We start from the raw sequence: 21,546 nt of genomic DNA on the forward strand, positions 1-21,546 counted from the left end.
TCACTACACAAATAAGCCACAAACCTGATCAACTACACAATGTGGTACGACCAAACAAGTTCAAATGTTTCCATCTTTCAGAATATATACTGACAAACATCAACCTGATTTATAATCACAAATATTTGAATTAAATTGACCATGAACTCTGCTTTGTGGAAATAAATATATTACACGCTGCTTAGAATGAGAATCAGAAAAGGTTTATTGTCAATGAACAAAATTCACAAACATAGGAACTTGTCTTGGTGATTCTGTGCAAAATAAAACAATGAACAATGATAAAAACAAGATTTATAGAATCAAAAGGGCATGTGTTGAAGAAAAACAATTTAAATGTACTAGAAGATCAAAATGAAAATAGGCTTACTATGTACACAACATTTACAGATGTAGATGCATCAGAGGTGAAAATGTGTGAACACATCTTAGAGAAAGCAACTCTAAACTAAAAATATAGTTTAAATATAGTGCATTTGTTCTTGTCTTATAAGGATATGGTTTTATTTAATACTGTTCATACCTCAATAGCTTGTGTGTGTATGTAATAAGATTATGAATAGATTTATCTTACTTCTGCATATAGTTTTAGTGAAAGTGCATATAATTATAGTTAAATTGTTGCTGTGTGTTGGGGACATTTTTAAACATTATACTCGTGATTTATAATATGGAAAGTCCCTGATGATTTGATTTTATTAGCCTATAGGAAAATATTAGATTTGCAGGACCGCTACATACAGCTTTGTGTTTTCATGTGAGATTAACTACATTACAAATTAAGGAATTATCTGTACACAGAATGAAAAAAGGTACTTTTAGCTGTATCACACTTTTTTTTGTTTTTGACAGGATCACAACCTTGACTGGTTTCCTCGAATGCGGGCCATGTCTCTGGTGAGCAGTGATGCAGATGGAGAGCAGAATGAGATCCGAAGCCTGCAGGAGAAGCTGGAGTCCACCATGAAGCTCGTGTCCAACCTGTCGGGTCAGCTGACCGAGCTCAAAGAACAGGTCAGAACTCAGAGGAGCCCAGTCCGTTTGACGACCTTTAGATCCATACCTTACAATACAACCTGTTTTGTCTTCAATTCTTTAACCAGTCTTTTACCCATGATACTTTTAATCATTATTATTATTATTTTGGAGGATACGGATATAAAACTAAATTAATAAATAATTTGCTTTACCTACTTTAAATTAAGCAGTTGGAAACATTGATTTTAGGGTGCACGGTGTCAAAGGCGGTTAGCGCTCTTGCCTCCCAAGAAGGAGATCATGGGTTCAATTCCCGGACCAGATCAACATCACATGATCTCTCTGGGTGGAGTCTGCATGTTCTCCTCGTGTTACCGTGGGTTCTCTCCGGGTTCTCCGGCTCCTCCCACCGCCCAAAGACATGCATGTGTTAGGTAAAATTGGTGACTCTAAATTGGCCCTAGTGAATGAATGTGAGCGTGAACTGTCTGTAATGTCTATGTCTCTGTGTTGGCCCTGCGACGAGTTGGCCACTGTCCAGGGTGTACCCCGCCTAAGGCCCGAAGTCACTGGGATAGGCTCCAGTCACCCGTGACCCCAAAAGGGAACAAGCGGTAGAAAATGGATGGATGGATGAAACATTGATTTTAATTGTAACTTTTTTTCTTTTATCTATTTATTTTTTCTTAAACATACAGCAACAAAAACTTGCATAAAGCAAACTAAGAAAGATATTCATACAGATCCACATACAGACTTACACATACACACGTACGTACACACACATATGCACACACTCATTCTCTCTTATGCATACATAATAATAATAATAATAATAATAATAACAAAATTCACTCCAAACTAATTTGAACTTTCTGTCTTATTTCTTAAACAGAATGTGAAAATCTGTGTAATCTCTGAAAAAAATGAAAGCATCACCTTTAGCTTTGACTTCCCATTACATAACTTTTTAGCCAGAGAAATGCTCCTTTTTTTTATAAGTCTTATTATTTTTGCAAGTTTTGTTTTTAAAAATGTAATACTAGCCCTGAAAAACGTTCCCTGAACAGGCTGATATGTGCACAAATATCCCACTGTATGGCATAAGATTTATCTATTTCCATGGAGAATGTTCCAAGTATGGTTTCAACTTTCTATTTCTGTGAAATCGTGCAGGTTGCGTGCCACCTCCTGAAAGTTATGTAATCTTTCTTTAAATACAATTCGCTGATTCCTAACCAAAATCCCTACCTTGAATCCAAATTTACACAATCACTTATTTTTAGGGTTCCTGGTAAACCATTGTATAAATGTCTTTACGCTTGACATGAGAACTCTTTGTGAGGAAGTGAATGTCACCAAGACATTTTGACCCAGACAGATTGTTGCTTAAAGTTGCACATGAGCACAAACTCTGAAACCATAAACACTTGTATAAAGTATACATTTAACAGCCTTTAACAATTTTATTTTGTGCCCACGCTCAACAACTGAGTTTCACCTGTATTACTTTGCTCAATATTTCTCTTCAAATACTCATTACAAGACCTAATTTTCTTTTCACTTTAAATCATTTTTGTTTCAGTCTTGTGGCACGAACTGGAACATACAATTTTAACAAACTTAAATTTCTAAACTTAAAACAAAAACAAGTGTGTAATGACTCATTGCTTGATCTCTTAAATCAAGTTTCAGTCTTAGTGCGACTTTACCATTGCTTTCGTCAGCAGAGAGTGATGATGGTAAATGATTGTGCAGCTCTCCAAATAATACATTTGCAGTAGAAGACGGGTCGGACGGATGAAGATTTGTTTTTTTTAAATGTTCCAGGCTCTACTAAAATGTGTCTGGCTTGTTTTGTAGATGACGGAGCAGAGGAAGCAGAAGCAGCGGATCGGTCTCCTCGGACATCCTCAACACATGAACGTCAACCCGCAGCAGCCCGCTTAGTCTACAGTGGCACAGGAGCGCGTGGCACACACAGCATAATGCACACTGTAACGGTAGGGTAACCTAGCTTATGTGTAGCTCTACCTAAGCACTCAAACTCTGCCCCGTGTTGTTCTGTGTTTGAATTGGTGCCAAATTAAGTACCGGTAGTACAGTTTTTCAAGGCCTTTGCTAATCTTACTTTGCAATCTGTTTTTCTTTTGTACTGGCAGTATTTTATCTTATTTTTGTGGTGCAATATCTGAACTTATGCAAACTCGTTGGCACAAAATTATTTTTGTTTCTTTCTTAATAGTATGTTTGCTTTACTTAAGGAAATGTAGAGGTATTTCATAAGCTGGACTTTGACTTTTTAATCTTTTGTGGATCCTTTTTGATTTAATACTCAATAGAGATTAGTATATTGGGCTAAAGCAATATATTTAGATTTTTATATGTCAAAAATAATAAGTGGCATATTTCTGTTTTATAAATCCGCTTTATGTAAAATGGCTTAATGTGTTTTATTTACTTTTTCATCTGTCTTGTCTCCCGTGCTTTTATGACTCAGGAGTTGTGAAGTTATACATTTAATCACATTTTTCCTATTTCCATATGTGCCTCTTTTTGTCCACATTTAGTTTCACTTTTTTGTAAATGTTAAAAGTGTATTATTTTGCAATCAATTTTTTAGAGGAAAATGTCTTTGCTTGTATAGCATTGTATAGAAGGCTGAAGAGAAAATACTTTCACAAAATGTTTGTTAGGGTAAATTTAAAATCAAGATGAGGCTATTTGTATATTGAAGTAGAACTATTTATTAAACTGTTGCATTTATCCTTTGTGTTTTTGTGTTCTTTATTGTTTGAATATTGTTACTCTACAAATGTGACACACTTAATAAAATATACAAATGTAATACATTTATCAGTTTTGATTTTAAAATGTACTGTAATTTATGGAACTATATGGCAACAATTGATATGGTTATAACACATTTAATATTTTTTCTTGACCTACTTCTGGTCTTACTGACCAAAAAAAATACCCTAGTTAATGTGCAACGATGTACAATATCAGAATCAGAAAAGGTTTATTGCCATTGTCATTGATATAATATATAGGCAAATATAGGAACTTGTTTTGACGTTAAGTTGCAACATGAAACAATGAATAATAAAATAATTATAATAGCAACGTCTATAGAATCAAATATGGCATGCATAATTTAAGTGTTTACTAATAAATAAGGTAAAAAATAAACTTGATCTCAATATGTACACAGATATTTACACAAAAATGTACAGATGGTCATAAATCGTGCAGAAAGTGAACAGTGTGTGAATAGTATTGGCTGAGTATTGATAAAGTTGCAATACTGTAGGTGTTATTGTACAATGCTCCTTGTTGGTTGTTCAAAATCATAGAATGTTTTGTCATTTTATCCGCTGCTTCATGTGACCTGCAACGATAAAGAAAAAAAAAAAAAAATCTTATCAAAAGCAAGAATTGTTTGGCCTCAACTGGATGTTTTTAATTCGAGCTATTTGTACAGGACCATCTTTAATGTTTTCTTCAGGAGGCTAATTTCATCCTAGGATGGGTCGTTATAGCTCAATTCCAACCTTTATTCGTAGTTGGATTCATATATAAAATATCAGACCCAGCAGTAGCCTATGAAGATGTATTCAGTGGTGTTTATTCTGATGCCCTGGTGCTGCTAAAGATGTTCTGGGTCGGGATCACTCGGCATGTGCGCCTGACGTCACCAGCAGGCATGTGCCATGAGGAGATCAACGTGACAAGCTGCAGGGAACAGGCTTTATAGTGCTCCCAGTGGAGCCCAAACACTCGCGCACGCAGCAGAGCATCCCCGCCCGCAGGTGCACGTGCCAATGAAACTAGTACATGAGAGCGCGTGACGTGTGCCAGCCAACACATTTAACTCGTAGACTTAGATCTCAGATGACATGGGCATGATATTTGTTGAATAGGTTTATTGTTTGTCAGTTTGTTTGTTTGTTTGTTTGTTTGTTTGTTTTGTATTTATGTTTTTGTTTTGTTTTTTCAAAATAAATTAAAAATGTCATAAAAAGAACCATGTGCTTTGGGACTGTTATATCCTAATATACTGAGAATAACTACAACAGGACTTACACGTTCCAAGTAATCGTGTCTAAATAAAGCAGACAGCACAATTGTAGTAATCAGGTTAACTTTGGCTATAATAATACAAACCGCATGTCCCGGGCCAACATGGTAAACATGTTTGCTCTTAATTGCCTGGTAAAATAAAGGTAAGTCCTAAATAAATAGACATCCTCCGCTGGGACAATGATGCGTATGTTCTGTGTAAACACAGTAGGTGTCCTGAAGCATGGTGAAACACGGGACTCGGCCCCAGCGGTAAAGTACTACACCAATGAGCGGCCAGTGCGCACGCGGGGGCGAGGGGGGGCCAGGGGGGGGGGGGGGGGGGGGGGGGGGGGGGCACGGGAGCGTGTTTGTGCGCGTCTGGCTGTGTGAGCCGGAGGGGAGGGAGAGCAGTTGAAAGCGCCGTCCAACACGTGAGGCTCATGTGACGGGGAGCGTGTGTCTCTCGCCCAGGGACGTGCCCGCAGTCACAGGGTTTATTTAACACGTAGTCAAACCCACCCCGCGCTCTCACATGAACCGGGCGTGGATCCTCCTCTGACAGACGCACTCCGACTTCAGTGTGACAACAGCACAGCACAACCTCTCCGCGGATTACAGGACGTTTTCACTTCGTTTGCATCGGGTTTCTCGGAGTTTGAAGTGGTGGATGTTTGGGATTATTTAGAAAGTATTTTGCCAAGTTTTTCCTTCTGTATTTTGCGACATGGAGAGGATAACTAGTGCACAGCCTCCTCCTTGTCTGCCAAAACACCCCGCGATGGATATATCTGACATGCAAGGGTAAGCAATAGAAACATATATTTATTTAAAAAAAAATAAATAAGCAAAGTTAATTCATGATAATAACAAAAACTTTTATCTCCACTTTATTAGGATGGATTTTCCTATGTATGTGTACAAGTCCAGAAGAGGAATGAAGCGCGGGGATGAGAACAAGGTAATTACAACTGTCTTATAAACGAGAATATGTTTTGTTTATGTACGTATTTACTTTGCTTTCAATGTAAATAACAATGTATTTTTATCTTCAGGAGACATACAAGCTGCCACACAGGCTGATAGAAAAGAAACGGCGTGACAGAATCAATGAGTGCATTGCCCAACTGAAGGATCTGCTGCCAGAACACCTAAAGCTGACTGTGAGTATAGACCTGTACATTTCTACAGCCACATGAGGTCATATGCAAATGCACTATAGTCATTTAAACGCTTTCCTTTATACTCAGTTAAAATAAGCATAATTTAGATACACATATTCTTTAAGTAACAATTTTGATAATTTAGTCAAACTGAAACTAGAATTTGACTTGTCCAAGTGCGTATGTGGATCGCGTGACTTTACACGTGTTCTAGACCTGTCCCCGGTTCAGCTGCAGAATGTATTACATAAGAAAGATCAACATGCTTATCTGAGGTGTTCCTGTTTTAGACGTTGGGCCATTTGGAGAAGGCTGTGGTGCTGGAGCTCACTCTGAAGCACGTGAAGACTCTGAATGTCCGTCTGGAACAGCAGCAGCAGAAGATCATGGCGCTGCAAAAAGACTTGCAAATAAGTATGTCACTGGTTTCTATACAATTCCTTATGGAAAAAATATTATTGCACTTTGCCGCTGCAATTTTTACATTTTTAAATGTATTTATGAAAATACGTTTTTTTTTTTTAAATACTAAATTCTCCTAGGCACTTTTTATTTTAATAAATGTTCTTATAAATACACCAACTTAAAAAAAAAAAATGTAATCATTTATTTTATTTAATTGCTCGCTCTTGAATGTAGCGTTCCCTTGAAACACCAAGATGTTTTTAGAAGTAATATTGTGTAATTCCCGTAGACTAAATGTACTTAATAAATGAACTATGTGAATGTCATTAGTGCCATAGAGGGAGTAGTGCCTTTAGGTAGTTTTTGTTGGTAACACTACAACACTAAACTTGCAGCAATAACAACTGTATTATTTATATATTAAATGTCTCATTTTGTCCTACAAAGGTGACCATGGAAGCGACGGCTCAGTTGACAGCGAGGAGATGTTCCGCTCTGGTTTCCACCTCTGCGCCAAAGAGGTTCTTCACTACTTGGCCAACCAAGAAAGCCGAGACCTGAGCGCGTCCCATGTCATAAGCCACATCCACAAAGTCGCAGCCGAGGTTCTCCATCACCAGGACAGAGTTCACCCTGAAGAAACCCCAGCTCTTCAGATAATAGAGAAGAAAGCTGCCGCTGTGTCCCCCCAACCTCAGGCTAAAAACTGCGTTCCTGTTATCCAAAGAACTCACCCTCATGGAATGGGGGAGCAAAGCGGCAGTGACACAGACACAGACAGCGGATACGGTGGAGATCAGGACAAACGGGACCAATCCAATGAACGCATCAAGCAGGAGGCCAATGAACCTCCCGCCAAGAAATCCAAACTTTCCGAAGAAACCACTGCCGGGGATAGCTATGTCCACTTCTCCCCCAACCAGCAGCCATTTTGCTTGCCCTTCTACCTCCTCCCACCCACAGCTGCCTCCGCCTACCTGCCCATGCTGGACAAGTGTTGGTATCCTGGGGGCATGCCGGTTATGTACCCATGTGTGAGCAGCTTACCTCAGGAAACACTGCCCTCCTCATCTCTTGTCATGTCCTCCAGATCAGGTTCACCACTGCTCCATCATACCTCCTTGGACTCTACTCAGCATAAAGCTTTAAAGCAAGTCCACCCTATCAATGTGGAAACCAAAGACTAAAATATCAAAAGTGTGAATGTTTATGATTTATGCACTGGTGTCCTCTTAGAAACATTGACTATGCCAATATGGCTTTTTAAACTATTATGGAGGCTCTGAAAAATGACCGGTTATTGCATTAACTGTGAAAGAGGATTTTGGTGAGTTTTTAGCTTCACCGTTGAATGTCTCAATTGGAATTGATCTCAATTGTAAGGCACAGATAAGCCCTCGAATGCATTTGCACACAGTGGTTTGTTATGAATGTAAAAAATTAAAGATGCCCCCTGTAGATGCTGCTTAAGCTACCTAATGTATACAGTATATCTATGAGCTCTACTTATTTGAGTATTTATTGCTCTAGTAACTGCAACTTTTTGTAGACTAGAATGTTACAGAATCTGGTTCAGTGAAGACCAGTTTGTAGCCTCTCTCACTCCTACATTACCCTGGAACTTTGTGACACATTTGACTGGAGTCAGGGCGTTGTCACTGTTAAGAGGTGTGTCACTCATATCTGCAGAGGAGTGAGCTGACCACACATGCTTTTATAAATAGTCACTCGTGACCAGTTGCGTGTCTATGGACTTTCTGTCAACTTGTCTTTATTTTTGATACAGTGTTTTAGTAGCCGAAGGTCGTTTGCTGTTTGCCATCTGTATGTGTGTACATAACAATGTGATTTTGCCCATTTTCTGTTCAGTTCGGGACCTCCCTTTAGCTCATGCTGTTGCCTTTACTCGCATACACAACAGTGGCAGATGTTCTGTTCTGTTTGTTCTATTGTGTATGTGGCAAAAAGAGTGAATGTAATATTTCAAACAAAGATAATAGTTTTGTAAAGAGGTACTTTGAATTTTTATTTTGAAAAGTAAAATTAAATGTTGTATATATTTTGTATATAATGTATCATTTAAATACATTAAGATATTAATAAAGCTTTTTCCTCCTGATGAATCTAGATTGCATTACCTGATAGCTGAAACACGTTGAAGGCTGCTAACGCGACAGCTCCCCACACATACTTACATAACACTTACATAACACAGAAAGCATCAGATTCCCTGTGAATCAATAACATGTCTAAGATTACAAGCTGTAAACATTTCATATTGGGCTGGATTTGAGTGTTATCGAGAAAATATGACCTCACTCCTGTCCTGACCCAACAGTAGTAGCCAACTGCACACCACACATGCTCATTAACAGTAAGCGATAAAATCAGTCTCTTTTATTGTAATTATTATTATTCTCTCTTGTAATTATCACCGTACTCCTATGGCAGGCACAATCCACTAAGAGCTCCAATATTAGGCTGGTTGTAAGGGTCTTTGAGCTATAGGCTACTTACATATTTCAGTTTGCATCATAATTTCACAAGTTAAACCTTCTCAGCTATTCCAGTATAAGCCAACATCACAGCAATAGTGATTTAGTACAAAAATGATCCAGCCCTGCTCATCATGTAGACCCAATTATGTCCCGAGTGGACAGAAATGGCACAACTACGCCATCTAGTGGTGGAATAGCGTTATGTTAATGATGTGCATTACAACGTTACAACGCGGCAAAGTTACAGCAATCACTGATGGATCTGCAACAAGCAACTTCATAAAGTCTACAAACTGTATCTTCCACATGATAATATCCTTCCAAGTAAAGTAAATAAATGTCAATTTCAGTGTGATTTGTAGTAAACTGAAATCACTCAAATATATCAGGCCTGGAGCAGTGTATGCAAATAGTCCAAGTTATATTTAACAAAGCAAGTTCCTCTTTTGTATTATTTCCATATCCATCTGATGGGCGGTTTGCTTGGTCAGACTATTTTAGTTCAATAACCTTTTCGGTAATCCACATTCTGCGTGCTTAGGCCAAACCTACATCCTGTTTTTATTGTGAAAGTAGGAAGTAGACTGCAGCAGGATCGTATCTCAGAGGAAGTGTCAGGAGCGGAGTTGGACCCTCTGCAGAGATTCGCACTCCTCGCGTGGCCATGCTGCTCCGCGGGCGGTGCTGGCTGCTGCTCTGCGGGCTCTCTGCCCTCTGCGCCCGGGTGAGCCTGGCTGAGCTCGCCCCACCCACCGTCAACATCAGCCTGGACGAGGACCCCGGGGTGCGCTGGAAGCCCCTGAGCCTGTACTTTGACCCCGCGTACCTCAGGAACGCGTCTGCACAAGTGATTGAGTAAGTGCTGATCGGATGAGCCTGCAAACAGTGTTTCTATTCCAATGTTGTGCTGGGGAACTAGTTACGACGGAGTTATAATCAGAATCAGATCCAGAACCAGAACCAGAACCAGAACCAGAAGCAGAAGCAGAAGCAGAAGCAGAAACAGAAGCAGAAGCAGAACCAGAATCAGACTATAAGACTATAAGACTTACGTATAACTTTAGACAACTTTTTCATGCGCTGGCTATGGCTTGTTTTCCTTGCAATGTGTAGCTTTGGTCTAGGGCAGGCATGTCCAAACTAGGGCCCGGGGGCCAAATGCGGCCCTCAAACCAATTTTTGTTGGCTCTCCAGCTCCCTGCTATGTTGGCCCAAACAACAAAAAGTAGTACTTTTTACTGTGAAATTGGGAAAATTCAGGCATATTGATGTTATACCAACCTAATATTAATGTTCTAGGTCTAATTAAAGGTGTGGAGGCTCATTGCAACTACGTCAAATGCAAAATTTCAAATGATTCACTTTGTCATTCAACAAATTCGACATTGTCAAGTTGTTTGTGGCCCTCTGGCCCGTTTAAGTTTCAAAATGCGGCCCTTGGTGAAAAAAGTTTGGACACCCCTGGTCTAGGGTTTATTGGTTACTGGTTAATAAATGCCACTTCATGAGATGATTACTGTTTCAGCTCTACAGTTCCCAAATGGGTGCACCAGGCTGTCAAACCTGTTGTTCTGGCACTGGAGAAGTATATTCCTCAGCCGTATGCGGGGGAGATCCGGGGCCTCGCTGAACACGTTGGAGGAAGCCTTGCAGATGTGATCATTCTCAACTTTGCCTATGAAGTAACTGCGTAGGTGGCTCCTCTGTTACACCGCCCCTCTCTGTGGAGATTGCTTGGCCTTGATTGTTCCACAGTATGGCATTAATCTTATCCATCTCCAGACACAGAGATAAACAGGTGGCATGTTACAGGTGAGATCTATGGAGATGAGCTTGCTTGCTGTTTTTGAGGAATCAAACAAAATTGAATACAAGAGGAAAGTTTAATTCTATACTGTGGAATATTCCAGGCAAAGCAATAGCATATCCATGAAGACCAGCAGAAAAGTTACACAATGCACCTTTAAAGTCTGTTAATCTATATGTTTTCTTTAGATTTTGCACAAGTATCATAACTCAGGACCAAAATGGAAATGTGTACCATGGCAGGAATCTTGACTATCCACATCCTGTCCTCAGAAACCTCACCATCAATGTCAATTTTGTCAAGAATGGAAAGGTTGTATGATGTGCATCCCATTGTAAAAAGCCCAAACCTGAATTCAACAGTTTCTTTAACTTAAACTTTATTTAGGTTGCATATACAGGCACATCATTTGCAGGCTATGTAGGCCTATGGACTGGTCAAAGCCCAAATAAATTCACTGTGTCAGGTGACCAGCGAGGTAAGAAACAACACAATTCCTTATGTTACCAGAGAGGGAAGCTCTACATGCCAACTGTGATATATTTCTGGTTTAGGTAGTGAGCATTGGTGGAACTGGTGGAAGAACTGGGTGTCGGCATTCATGTTTGGGAGGTCTCCTGTCGGCTGGTTGGTGAGGGAGGTGAGTAACAGAATATATAAAGCTTTCAACACAACACCTGCAATATTGACTGAACATATATCAAGGAACCATGCACCCATAACATACTGTACACATCCATGATCGGTGTACACAGAGACACAATTACTGCGCTGATCTACACGGCCCTTCCCCCCAAAAAGTCGATACCGGAAAAAAGGGGCACACACTTTAATTTCTCATAGAACCGCCTTTACCTTTGAGTCCAGCACCCATCGGCTGTGGCTTAGTTGCAATATTAAAGTTTAATTTCCATCCAGTGTTGCATTATTTTTCCTTCCCTATTTTAGCCTTCTCCAGCTCATCCCAAACACTCTCACTGGGGTTCAGATCTGTAGTACCCTAGATTAGTATCGCTGACAACATTTCTATGACCACGGGATTTGTCTTTCCACATGGGTGTTTCAGAAATGAGAAGCCACTGCATCAGTTTGAATAAATAAATACTACAACTCGACACAAGTTTACACAAATACAGTGTTAATATGCCAGTCTATTTTACTCTTTCGTGTCTGAGATTGAAAGAATAGACTACTAGACAATAACTGATACTTTCATAGTGAGTCTAGCAATTATTAAAATCCAGTGCGTTATTAATCTTCAAAGTGTTAGGGTTAGGGTTAGGGTTAGCAAAGCAAAGTCAGCAATTATTGCCTGATAACGTTTAGAAATGTGTTCATCATCAGATATATGCTATTTATAAGCCAATTACCTGCTTCATATTATTAGCCACCACTACTGTAATAATAATATAATAGCTCTAGTTAAAGTTGGAGATGTTCAGTCCACAGAAAATTTTAATTTTTGCAGACTCTGGAAAATGCGGAAGACTTCCTGGACGCTGTGCTCCGCCTCTCTAAAGTGCCTATCATCACTGGGGTGTATTACATAGTAGGCGGGGTGCGAGCAGGTGAGGGTTTGGTCATTACCAGAGATCGCACTGGCCCTGCAGACTTATGGCCGCTAGAGCCCATCAATGGAGCGTAAGTATATTTTTTAGAATACTGCATAATGTAGTGGAAAATTTAAAAATTGTCACTGCTACATTTCCTTTTTATGGTATAGATGGTACAGAGTGGAAACAAATTATGACCATTGGAAGCCTCCTCCAAAAAGAGATTACAGAAGGTCAGTAATCAATATTATTCTCCTTCATTTTGAATGAGGTTATGTAAATCTAGAAATCTTTAAAGTCTACGGTATGGCAATCTCTAAATCAGAATAAGTTATTAATTTCCACAAAGAAGACTCACATCTTCTGCGTCAGTTACAGTTAAAAAAAGGGCAGACAATACCAATAAACCAGTGTTTCTCAACCAGGGATACCCTCGGGGTATGGGAACACTTGCCAGGGGTACTTGGACTGATTTATGATTTAAGAGAATGATGGTTTAGTAGCATGTAGTATTTTAATTATAGATGTTCTTGGTAGTACATTTTAACTCCCTAATGTTTTCGTTGGACCATTTTGCTATAATTAAAACCAAAAATATAAGTTACAGTTGGCAATATACTTTGGAATGATATCTCTCTGTCGATATCAGCCTGGTCACTCCGTAATCTCCATGTTCATATGGGCGATTGACAGGTGGATTAGCCAATCAGGGACACACATGGTTCATCCACGTCAAAACAAAACAAAAGTGTGTATTCTGGATCCCAGGCAAGCATCATACCAGTAAACAAATTTGTAACAGATTTATGCCTATTATCATTTCAAAAGACAATATGAAATCGAACAAACCACAGAAACAGAACTTCTTGATGACAAAACAAGCAACGGAACATGCATACAACTTACCACAAGCTGCAGCCTCACACGTGGTTGTTCAATTTTTTCAATATTCAATTTTTTTTATAAAGCAAAAAGCTTTCCAAAGCAAATAGAATAACCTGCTTTGAGTCATACAAAAAATATACAGCTTATGAATTGCAATTAATATATTTATTATAATATAATATATAATAACAAGGATTCTTTGATGCAATTCTCGTTAGCTTACCTTCATAATCTGATTCAAAAGGTGATCTTCCTAAATAAACATCAGCGTGCTATAATCTACAGTAAACCACCAGTTCTTGGTTTAAAAAATGCTGGTCAAGTTGCGTACTATTTCAACAAATTTAAAACTGTTTCTTGCGGTTGATTTTTCCACGGCGCTAAAAACTGTGGGTTGTTTGTCTTTCCTGATTGTTCTTTTTATTCAGCCAATCACAGCGGTAGAAACAGTCTCCTACCTGTCCAATCCCAGTGAAGCACTCTGAACCTACCCTTTCCCTAATCCACTTGTAGACTTGGGGTGTGTGTTTTGATTTTTTTTAGCGTGTTTTTGAATCTGTGCGTGCTTTAAAATGTGTGGATGTTTTTGAATTTGTGTGTGTTTTTTCATTTGTGCATGTTTTTTCACTTGGGTGTGTTTTTTTTTTTCATTTTTGCATCTGAATTTGCACTTGTTTAGGTATTTTTTGCCCTTTTTTATTTGTGCGTGTTTGAATTTGGGTACGTGTTTTGTCCTTCAGGGCCACCGTAGTTGGCACAGATCACATGCCCTAAACCTCTTTGTGGGCTGCGCTCATGGATCTGTTAAATTGGGCTGTGCTTCGACTATTGCTGTTTGTTAAGATACGAGCGCATTGTGTGGTATAAAGAGAACAAACACACTCCTGCCCTGCTGTGCGAGCTAGTATCTGCAAAGGCGTCAAAAATACATCATGTGGGGGAAAATGTGGTACTCTCTTTTTCAGGAAAGTGGCCAATAAAGCCTTAAATGTAACAGGACAAGACCATATCAACATGGATACACTTTATCAGGTAAATACAAGCAGACCTACACAACAACACACATATTTGAACACATAAGTGACACACTAATGATGTTCTCTCCAGGTTTTGTCTCTGTACCCCGTATGTAATGGGTAAGTTTTTTGTTTGTTTGAGTGGATCACTTGACAGTGGTTATGCTGCATGCTTTCAGTTCCCATTCCTTGACCTCAGCATGAATGTCAAGCAACTATTGTCTGAGCACAAATTTTAGAAAAACACATAACAGAAATAAATGGAGATTGTCACACATTGTGCTAGACGTTCTTGTTTGTAAATGTGTTGTTACAATAGTACATTATAGATGTGTTTCATGTGTTCTAGTATAACTGTTTATACAACCACTATGAGTGCAGCAGTGCCAGATAAATACAACACACTGGTCAGACCACAGGTAATGTTTGTGTTGCTCAAACATTCAAGCCTATCTCTTTTTTTCCCTTATAATTCTTGTTTTATTTTTACCCAGGGCTGTCTGCCGTGAGACGGACAATTAATAATTGACCACATCTGAGGCATTTGAACTGTTTTTCTGTTGTTGTTGTTGTTGTTGTCCATCCATCCATTTTCTACCGCTTGTTCCCTTTCGGGGTCGCGGTTGTTGTTGTTTTTTTTTTTTTTTTCTGAAGGCACTTTACAATAATCATTTTGTGAATGACTTGTGAATGATCATTGGATATTTATAAAGGTGGAAATACTTGGACTAGAATGAAAGCTTATAACACCAAACAATTGTTGCAGGTCACATAAGCGGCTTAAGGTGTGGCAATTAAAAAAATTAAAGGTTTGACCTCATCCAAGATAGGCCTACCCTTAAAAAAATGTCAAATAGGCCTTTCTGTGTAGGCCTATTTGAATTGTACTTTTAGCCTTTTTATGTGGGCCTATCTATCAGGTTAAATAAATTTAATTCTGAATATTTCAGTTTGTTATCAGGTTGTTGAATTTTATCAATACTGTAATGTCTCTCAGGTTAGTAATGAATACCAGTTTAGTGCTCACAAGTTGTCACTTTATCTCTTCACAAAATAACAATGCATTTATAACAGTGGTGTGAAATGAACATTTAACAAGATAATGTTTTAACATTAAGGTTGTTACAATACTTAATAATTATTATATACAAGATTGATCAAATAAACTGCACTTGCAGACTCCACACTGTTTGTCCTGTTCCTCCTTTCCTCCTGCGCGCCCCTGTGCTGAGGAGCACGCGCGCTGACGCGTGGTCACATGGCCTGACGAGGCACTGGACACTTCCTGTATGTGCTAAGCTGTAACTACGCTGTCATCCAAGATGCTGGCTCTCATAAACAGGCTTTTAGACTGGTTCCGCGCTCTCTTTTGGAAAGAAGAGATGGAGCTAACATTAGTGGGACTTCAGTCCTCTGGGAAGACGACGTTTGTCAACGTCATCGCAGTAAGTAGCTCTTTAGGGCCCCGGCGTCCACCCGGCAAAGACTATACGAAGTAAACTACTATTTGGACTGTGTCTAATATTGCTGTTATACAAATTGCTGTAGGTTATTACCGCTTATTCTTAATAATGTTTACACTTGTCTTTATCTAAGAGTGACGAAGTTGCACTGTGTTATGACTGGTGAATGCAGTCATGTGCCCAGCAAGATGACATCAAGGATATGGTGACAACAGCGACTGTCAGACTTGAAACACTTAGATACTAGATACACATTCCCATCTGAATCATATGAGCAAAAGCTTTGTGTGTATTTACACAGCAGCCTATGTTTAGTTTAGTCTACCACAGCAAAGCTGTCATGTGATTGTATGCACTGTTTTAATATTAAAACTATCATTTTACTATTGACCAAACTACATAAACTGTAATGCAGCAGAACGCATACAGTTTAGCTCAATGTTGTTGTTGACTGGCAACCAACTGCAAAGGTGCATTTACCACCATCTACTTTATTCTTTAGACTTTATTCTTTAGACTTTAGTTCAACCTTATATCACACTTATACCACAATATTACTTCAATGTGAGAACACTACTTATTATGCACAAAGGGCTTGATGAAATCTGTATCTGTGTGTCATGGCGAGAACGTACTTTAATCAGCTATCACACTGCTAATGAACATGATTTACACGGACATATATAACGAACACAAACTATGTTGAAATAAAGATTTTGTCTGTGTCTTCCAGTCAGGACAGTTCAGTGAAGACATGATTCCCACAGTTGGTTTTAACATGAGGAAGGTCACTAAAGGGAACGTGACAATAAAGGTAGGCCAACCTGTCAAAGAACTCAAAATAGAGAAACTCTTTGGTCTGTAATTTCTATTGTTACATGTTTCTGCTTCTTCATGTCGTTCAGAAGTGGAATTCAGGAGGGGAACCAGTCCTTTAAAATATCAAACTTACCTCATGCTGTCTTCTTACGCAGTTCTTTGTTTGCACTTTAGATATGGGACATAGGTGGACAGCCACGCTTCAGAAGCATGTGGGAGCGCTACTGTCGAGGAGTCAATGCTATAGTGTAAGTATAAGTCTCTCCCCAAGTTATTTCAATTCTAACTTTGATATTCTGTGTAATTCTTACATGTTGTATTAGTTACATGGTAGATGCTGCAGACCGTGAGAAGGTTGAAGCTTCCAGAAATGAATTGCACAATCTTTTAGACAAACCACAATTACAGGGAATTCCCGTAAGTACATCCTGGTGTCATCCAGGCTCTCTTCTATTATATTATCATCAAAAATCCCCTTGTCTTTCAGATCTTAGTACTTGGCAACAAACGTGACTTGCCAAACGCTCTTGATGAGAAGCAGCTGATTGAAAAAATGTAAGATTTTCTTTCAAACTAAGACTTGCAAGAGGAACTATTGGTATTCCAGCTTTAATTAGTGCATAGTACACAGTTATTTACAATTCAAATACTTGCTAATCTTGTGTGTTTATGTTATATTATATTGTTTTTATCTATTTTATAGGAATTTATCTGCCATTCAAGATCGAGAGATCTGCTGCTACTCCGTCTCATGCAAAGAGAAAGACAACATAGGTAAACTTTCGTCTTTATTACAAGCATTATCCAGTAGTATTCTTCTCCTAATCAGTTCAAGACAATTCAAATTTCAAATACACATGCTTACAATTAATAAAGTCAATAAATTCATACAAGTTCTTCAGTCAAGGACTATATAATTTCTTGTTCGTGCTTTAAAATAAAATGGAATAAATCATGTCTAATCAACTTCTGACATAATCGTTGTAAACAGCTGCAGTACATCCAGAACGCTGCTGCTCGGGTCCTGACTAGCACCAGGAAGTCCCATCACATTAGTCCTGTTCTCAGGGAATAGACTTTAAAGCAGCCTTGGTTTTGTACAAGTCTCTCCATGGCCTAGCACCAAAGTACATCTCGGACATGTCTATACAAAGAAAAATATGTAATTGAAAACCCTTTAATTATGTCTTTACAGACATCACTCTGCAGTGGCTTATCCAGCATTCAAAGTCTCGACGGAGCTGAAAAGTGAAACTGTCCTCCAGTCGTTGGTCCTTGACATCCAGCCCGCCTTTGTGAAGTAACCCATGTGTACACTCGGCACTGTCACCACATGCACCGCCTACAACTCTATGAAAGCTCCTCATCCCCAAAGCATCACAAGAGTGCGTCTGAAGCTTGATTGTCTATAACCCTCATGCCTTATCACACGCTACACACACTGTTCTGTGAGTATTATCAGTTTTATTTAGGGATGTACCAATCCAACACGGGTGGTGAATCAATGTATACCCAATGTTTGTTCATGTTTGGGTTCTGAATCTTGCTGTATGTGAGTCACAAGTGGTCGATTTACTTGATTCACACATGTAGACAAAACATCTGCAGCCTGTACACAGCTGTCCAGAACTGTTTACACATGTAGCCTGCCATTCATACATTTAATGAGACAGTCCTTTTGTACAAGTGGTAGTTTGACAGCTACTGTCTCATAAACCATGGTGTCAAATTAAAAAGAGTTAAAAAGCAAAACATTGTAAGCAGTGACAAGCAAATGATAATTGGCCATTCAAAGTATTCAAAAGTCGAGGTCAGTGCAATTATGTACACAGTTTGAACTATATTGCAGTGGCGTGTGGTCAGAGTAATCAAGGCAAGCACTGATCGACCAAAAAGGCCCAAAATTACAGTGTGTCACAATTATATTTAAATTGGTCCGAAATATATCCAAATTATGTTCATGTTTCTAAGTCAGAGTTTTGAAACTTGGCGCTGCAGTTGCCTCACTTCTGCTGCTGAGGAGAAGTGAAGCAACTGCAGCGCCAAGTTTCAAAACTCTGACTTAGAAACATGAGCAGGTCTCTAATAGATAGTTTTTAATGATTAGAGGTTAGAAATATTTAACATTTATCATTTAACAAAATTGAGCACTTATTTGTGTAGTGAATTGAGATTATTTACTCCATCCAGCAGTCTTCACAGTTATGGGTGTTTAGTTCAGTGTGAGACTGGGGTTTGAAACTCACCCTTGCACTTTTGTGTGCAAATGTGACCCACTAAATATAACTAAGTCTGCTTGCCCATCCATGAAAGTCACCGCACGCTACTGCTATATTGTACTTATTACTTAGTTTTGTTTCAAAACGTTGCGGGGGTATTTGTCTTGGACTGTAATGTATGACTGTAGATGGTAAGTGTCCAGAGGTGTCTTTCTTCAATGACTAAAATCTGGGTTTGTGCATCCTGCACACATTTCTGTCACAGACACAATTCATTTGCTTCTTTGCCAGCAAACATTAGGTGACATTTGGTGATTATATCTCTACCAAATCAGGATGGTGGGTAATTTGTGTTGTGGCTTTTTTTGCTGGTATTATAATTATAAATTATTTTGACTGTTTCAATGTTTACATATAACTGTAGGTTGTGTTTAAGATTTGAAAGGGGAGTTTTAAGTGCCTTTGGCCAAACAGGTGAACGGAACAGTTAGATTTAAGTGCCTTTGGCTAAACAGGTGAGCTGAACTGTTAACGACTCCTCAAAAATAAACTCTAGCGAGGAATTCCTTGATAACTTGAACATCACCACTAGATAATCCTTTATTAAGTGATCATAAAACATACAAATCTAAGTATAACTTAAAGAAAGGTAAACTAACCTTAGCAGCACATTTGATTGGTCTATGATACATTTTTAATGTTTTAATCTTCTCCTGTACTCCCAAAGAATGAAATGCATTACAGGCATTGGGTTGTGTTTCACAGAGGGTTAGCAGAATTGTTAAGTTTATTTCTGAACAAAGCAAGGGTGCGCCATTGGTTTGTTCTTTCTCTAATCCTGTGATTGGAGAACAGAAACCCACTGTTAGTCAGAAGACAGACTGATATTTCCAAAGGCTACTCCAGTCACACCCTCGGGCCTTGTCTGGCCGTCTGTCACAAGCACGTGCTTCAGTAGTGCAAGTGTCAAATGTAGATCAACATGTATGTTTTGTTTTTCCCCCATGGTTGATGCCATCTTAATGTCTATAAAATGCACTGCACTGCATAGTTAAAGTATAATAAGGAAAAGCAATCTCCAAATAAATATTTTTTAGACTTCCACAGCCCTCCCATGAGGAAGAGGTGTAATGAAATGTTGCACACTGCCCTCTTTGCACTTAAGTGTTTAAATAAAGCTATACACCTTTTATGATGGCCGACCCAAGCTAAATATTGGCCTTATTTAAGGCCGATAGACAATACACTAAAAAGCCCAAATATCTCTAGAGAAGGGCATCCACAGAAGTGCACTTCAGCAACTCAGATGACAGAGGATTGTTGAATGAACCGAACGTATCCATTTGACCCAAGTTTAGATCTGATAGTAAATGTCAACAGAAGTGATTTTTGAGACATACTAAAAGAAATGTACTTAAAATTGTTTCTTTTATAAAACTGGATAGTGTCAAAAATACTGTAATCTGGAGTTAATCTGCATATCATCAACACAGGTCTAACATTAGGTCCAGAAGAAAATAAGATAAAATAAGTAATGAGCGTTTTTATTTTTTTGCTTTGTATTTTTCCTATGGTACAATACGAACAAATTAAAAAAAAATGTACATTCTTATGTACTTTTTATTTTACGATATCTCTTCAACTCTAACAAACCAACTGAATACTGTATGTTCTTGCACAAACAAAATTCTCTTCTCACATACTAGGTTCCTTGCCCAGCTTTATAATTATCTTCAGTTTAAGTATAATGCTCGCTGGTCAAATAATGTTTTTATGACAATGTTGTAACCCACCTGCTACTATTATCGATTACTATCAATCATGTTAATGTCAATCCATCCATTGCTGGTCATTCTCTGTTCCCTGAGATGTATTCTGTGTCTGCTGGTGATTGTTGCAACCTTAAATATCCACTGTTGGGACCACGATAGCAGTGTGGGACTGTTAAACTGGCTAAGTCCGTGGGTAAATGAGGAAAGCTTTGTTACATCTGTATTAATAATATAACAACAAGTTACAATAATGCTTATCTATTTGTATGAGCATGTGCTGATCTGTCCACAACCAAGCTTTTGTAAATAAAATGTTAGCATTTTTTATTTCTGATAAATGTTCTTGATGTCTTGTTGGCCATTCTTTACCCGTGATTGGTAATAAAATGTTTATTTTTATCGATTGTAAGACTGTTCACGTTCATTGTTCTTGCAATATTTATTTCTGCCAGTAGATGGAGGCAAAGGCACGTCTGATTTATGTAACACACAATGGCTCTTAGAAGCAAACAAGTTCCAACTCCATCCTTGATAAGTGCAAAAGTGTTACTGTTCTTATGCATTTGAAAAAAAATGTATATTTATACATTTGTGAGTGGAATATATTTTCCTATACGTGTATGTGTGGTGCGGAGGTCATTTTGGGCTTAATCTGAAGCTAAATAATTGGGGAGTAGACCTTTATAGTTTGATAGTATTTGGGGGTCTAGCATATTTACTATCAATTATTCTCATCCTTTCACAATCCTGTCACAAAGTATGTGTGTTCGTGGTTTCCTCATCTTAACTATGACTGAAGCAGGTTCCTGTCACAATGATTTTAAATACATTTTGTGTTTTGTCAATAAGCAAAAAGCAAACAAAGGCCTAAATCAAGTGACCTCCACCTTCCGTATGTGTAGAATA

At 38.6% G+C, this 21,546-nt stretch overlaps 4 protein-coding genes across 4 annotated transcripts in view; all 4 read left to right on the forward strand.

The window, feature by feature from the left end:
* itpr1b (inositol 1,4,5-trisphosphate receptor, type 1b) overlaps positions 1-3,744 on the forward strand; it is a 64,113-nt gene extending 60,369 nt beyond the window's left edge. Inside the window, exons 61-62 of the mRNA XM_072451923.1 lie at positions 853-1,014; positions 2,842-3,744. Of these exons, the coding sequence (XP_072308024.1) occupies positions 853-1,014; positions 2,842-2,928 (249 nt within the window). The 3' untranslated portion in view covers positions 2,929-3,744. The remainder of the gene's footprint in view (positions 1-852; positions 1,015-2,841) is intronic.
* A 1,830-nt stretch (positions 3,745-5,574) lies between these two features.
* bhlhe40 (basic helix-loop-helix family, member e40) lies at positions 5,575-8,727 on the forward strand. Its single transcript, XM_072451924.1, has 5 exons — positions 5,575-5,844; positions 5,938-6,001; positions 6,096-6,203; positions 6,494-6,617; positions 7,056-8,727. Exons 1-5 carry the CDS (start codon positions 5,768-5,770, stop codon positions 7,793-7,795), a joined length of 1,113 nt encoding a protein of 370 aa, XP_072308025.1. The 5' UTR covers positions 5,575-5,767; the 3' UTR covers positions 7,796-8,727.
* A 986-nt stretch (positions 8,728-9,713) lies between these two features.
* On the forward strand, positions 9,714-14,956 carry LOC140365471 (N-acylethanolamine-hydrolyzing acid amidase-like). Its single transcript, XM_072451925.1, has 11 exons — positions 9,714-9,961; positions 10,632-10,796; positions 11,102-11,225; positions 11,301-11,391; positions 11,468-11,553; positions 12,382-12,554; positions 12,637-12,699; positions 14,317-14,383; positions 14,459-14,487; positions 14,717-14,786; positions 14,862-14,956. Exons 1-11 carry the CDS (start codon positions 9,771-9,773, stop codon positions 14,874-14,876), a joined length of 1,074 nt encoding a protein of 357 aa, XP_072308026.1. The 5' UTR covers positions 9,714-9,770; the 3' UTR covers positions 14,877-14,956.
* A 679-nt stretch (positions 14,957-15,635) lies between these two features.
* arl8bb (ADP-ribosylation factor-like 8Bb) lies at positions 15,636-21,039 on the forward strand. The gene is made up of 7 exons (XM_072451926.1): positions 15,636-15,812; positions 16,564-16,644; positions 16,824-16,897; positions 16,973-17,066; positions 17,137-17,204; positions 17,353-17,423; positions 17,845-21,039. The coding sequence occupies exons 1-7, from the start codon at positions 15,690-15,692 to the stop codon at positions 17,892-17,894; spliced, it is 561 nt and encodes a 186-aa protein (XP_072308027.1). The 5' UTR covers positions 15,636-15,689; the 3' UTR covers positions 17,895-21,039.
* The last annotated feature ends 507 nt before the right edge of the window (positions 21,040-21,546 follow it).

This window comes from Eucyclogobius newberryi, unplaced genomic scaffold (genome assembly GCF_026437365.1).
Source record: "Eucyclogobius newberryi isolate DKJ021-1_F unplaced genomic scaffold, fEucNew1.0.hap1 SCAF_19, whole genome shotgun sequence".
NCBI lineage: Eukaryota > Metazoa > Chordata > Actinopteri > Gobiiformes > Gobiidae > Eucyclogobius > Eucyclogobius newberryi.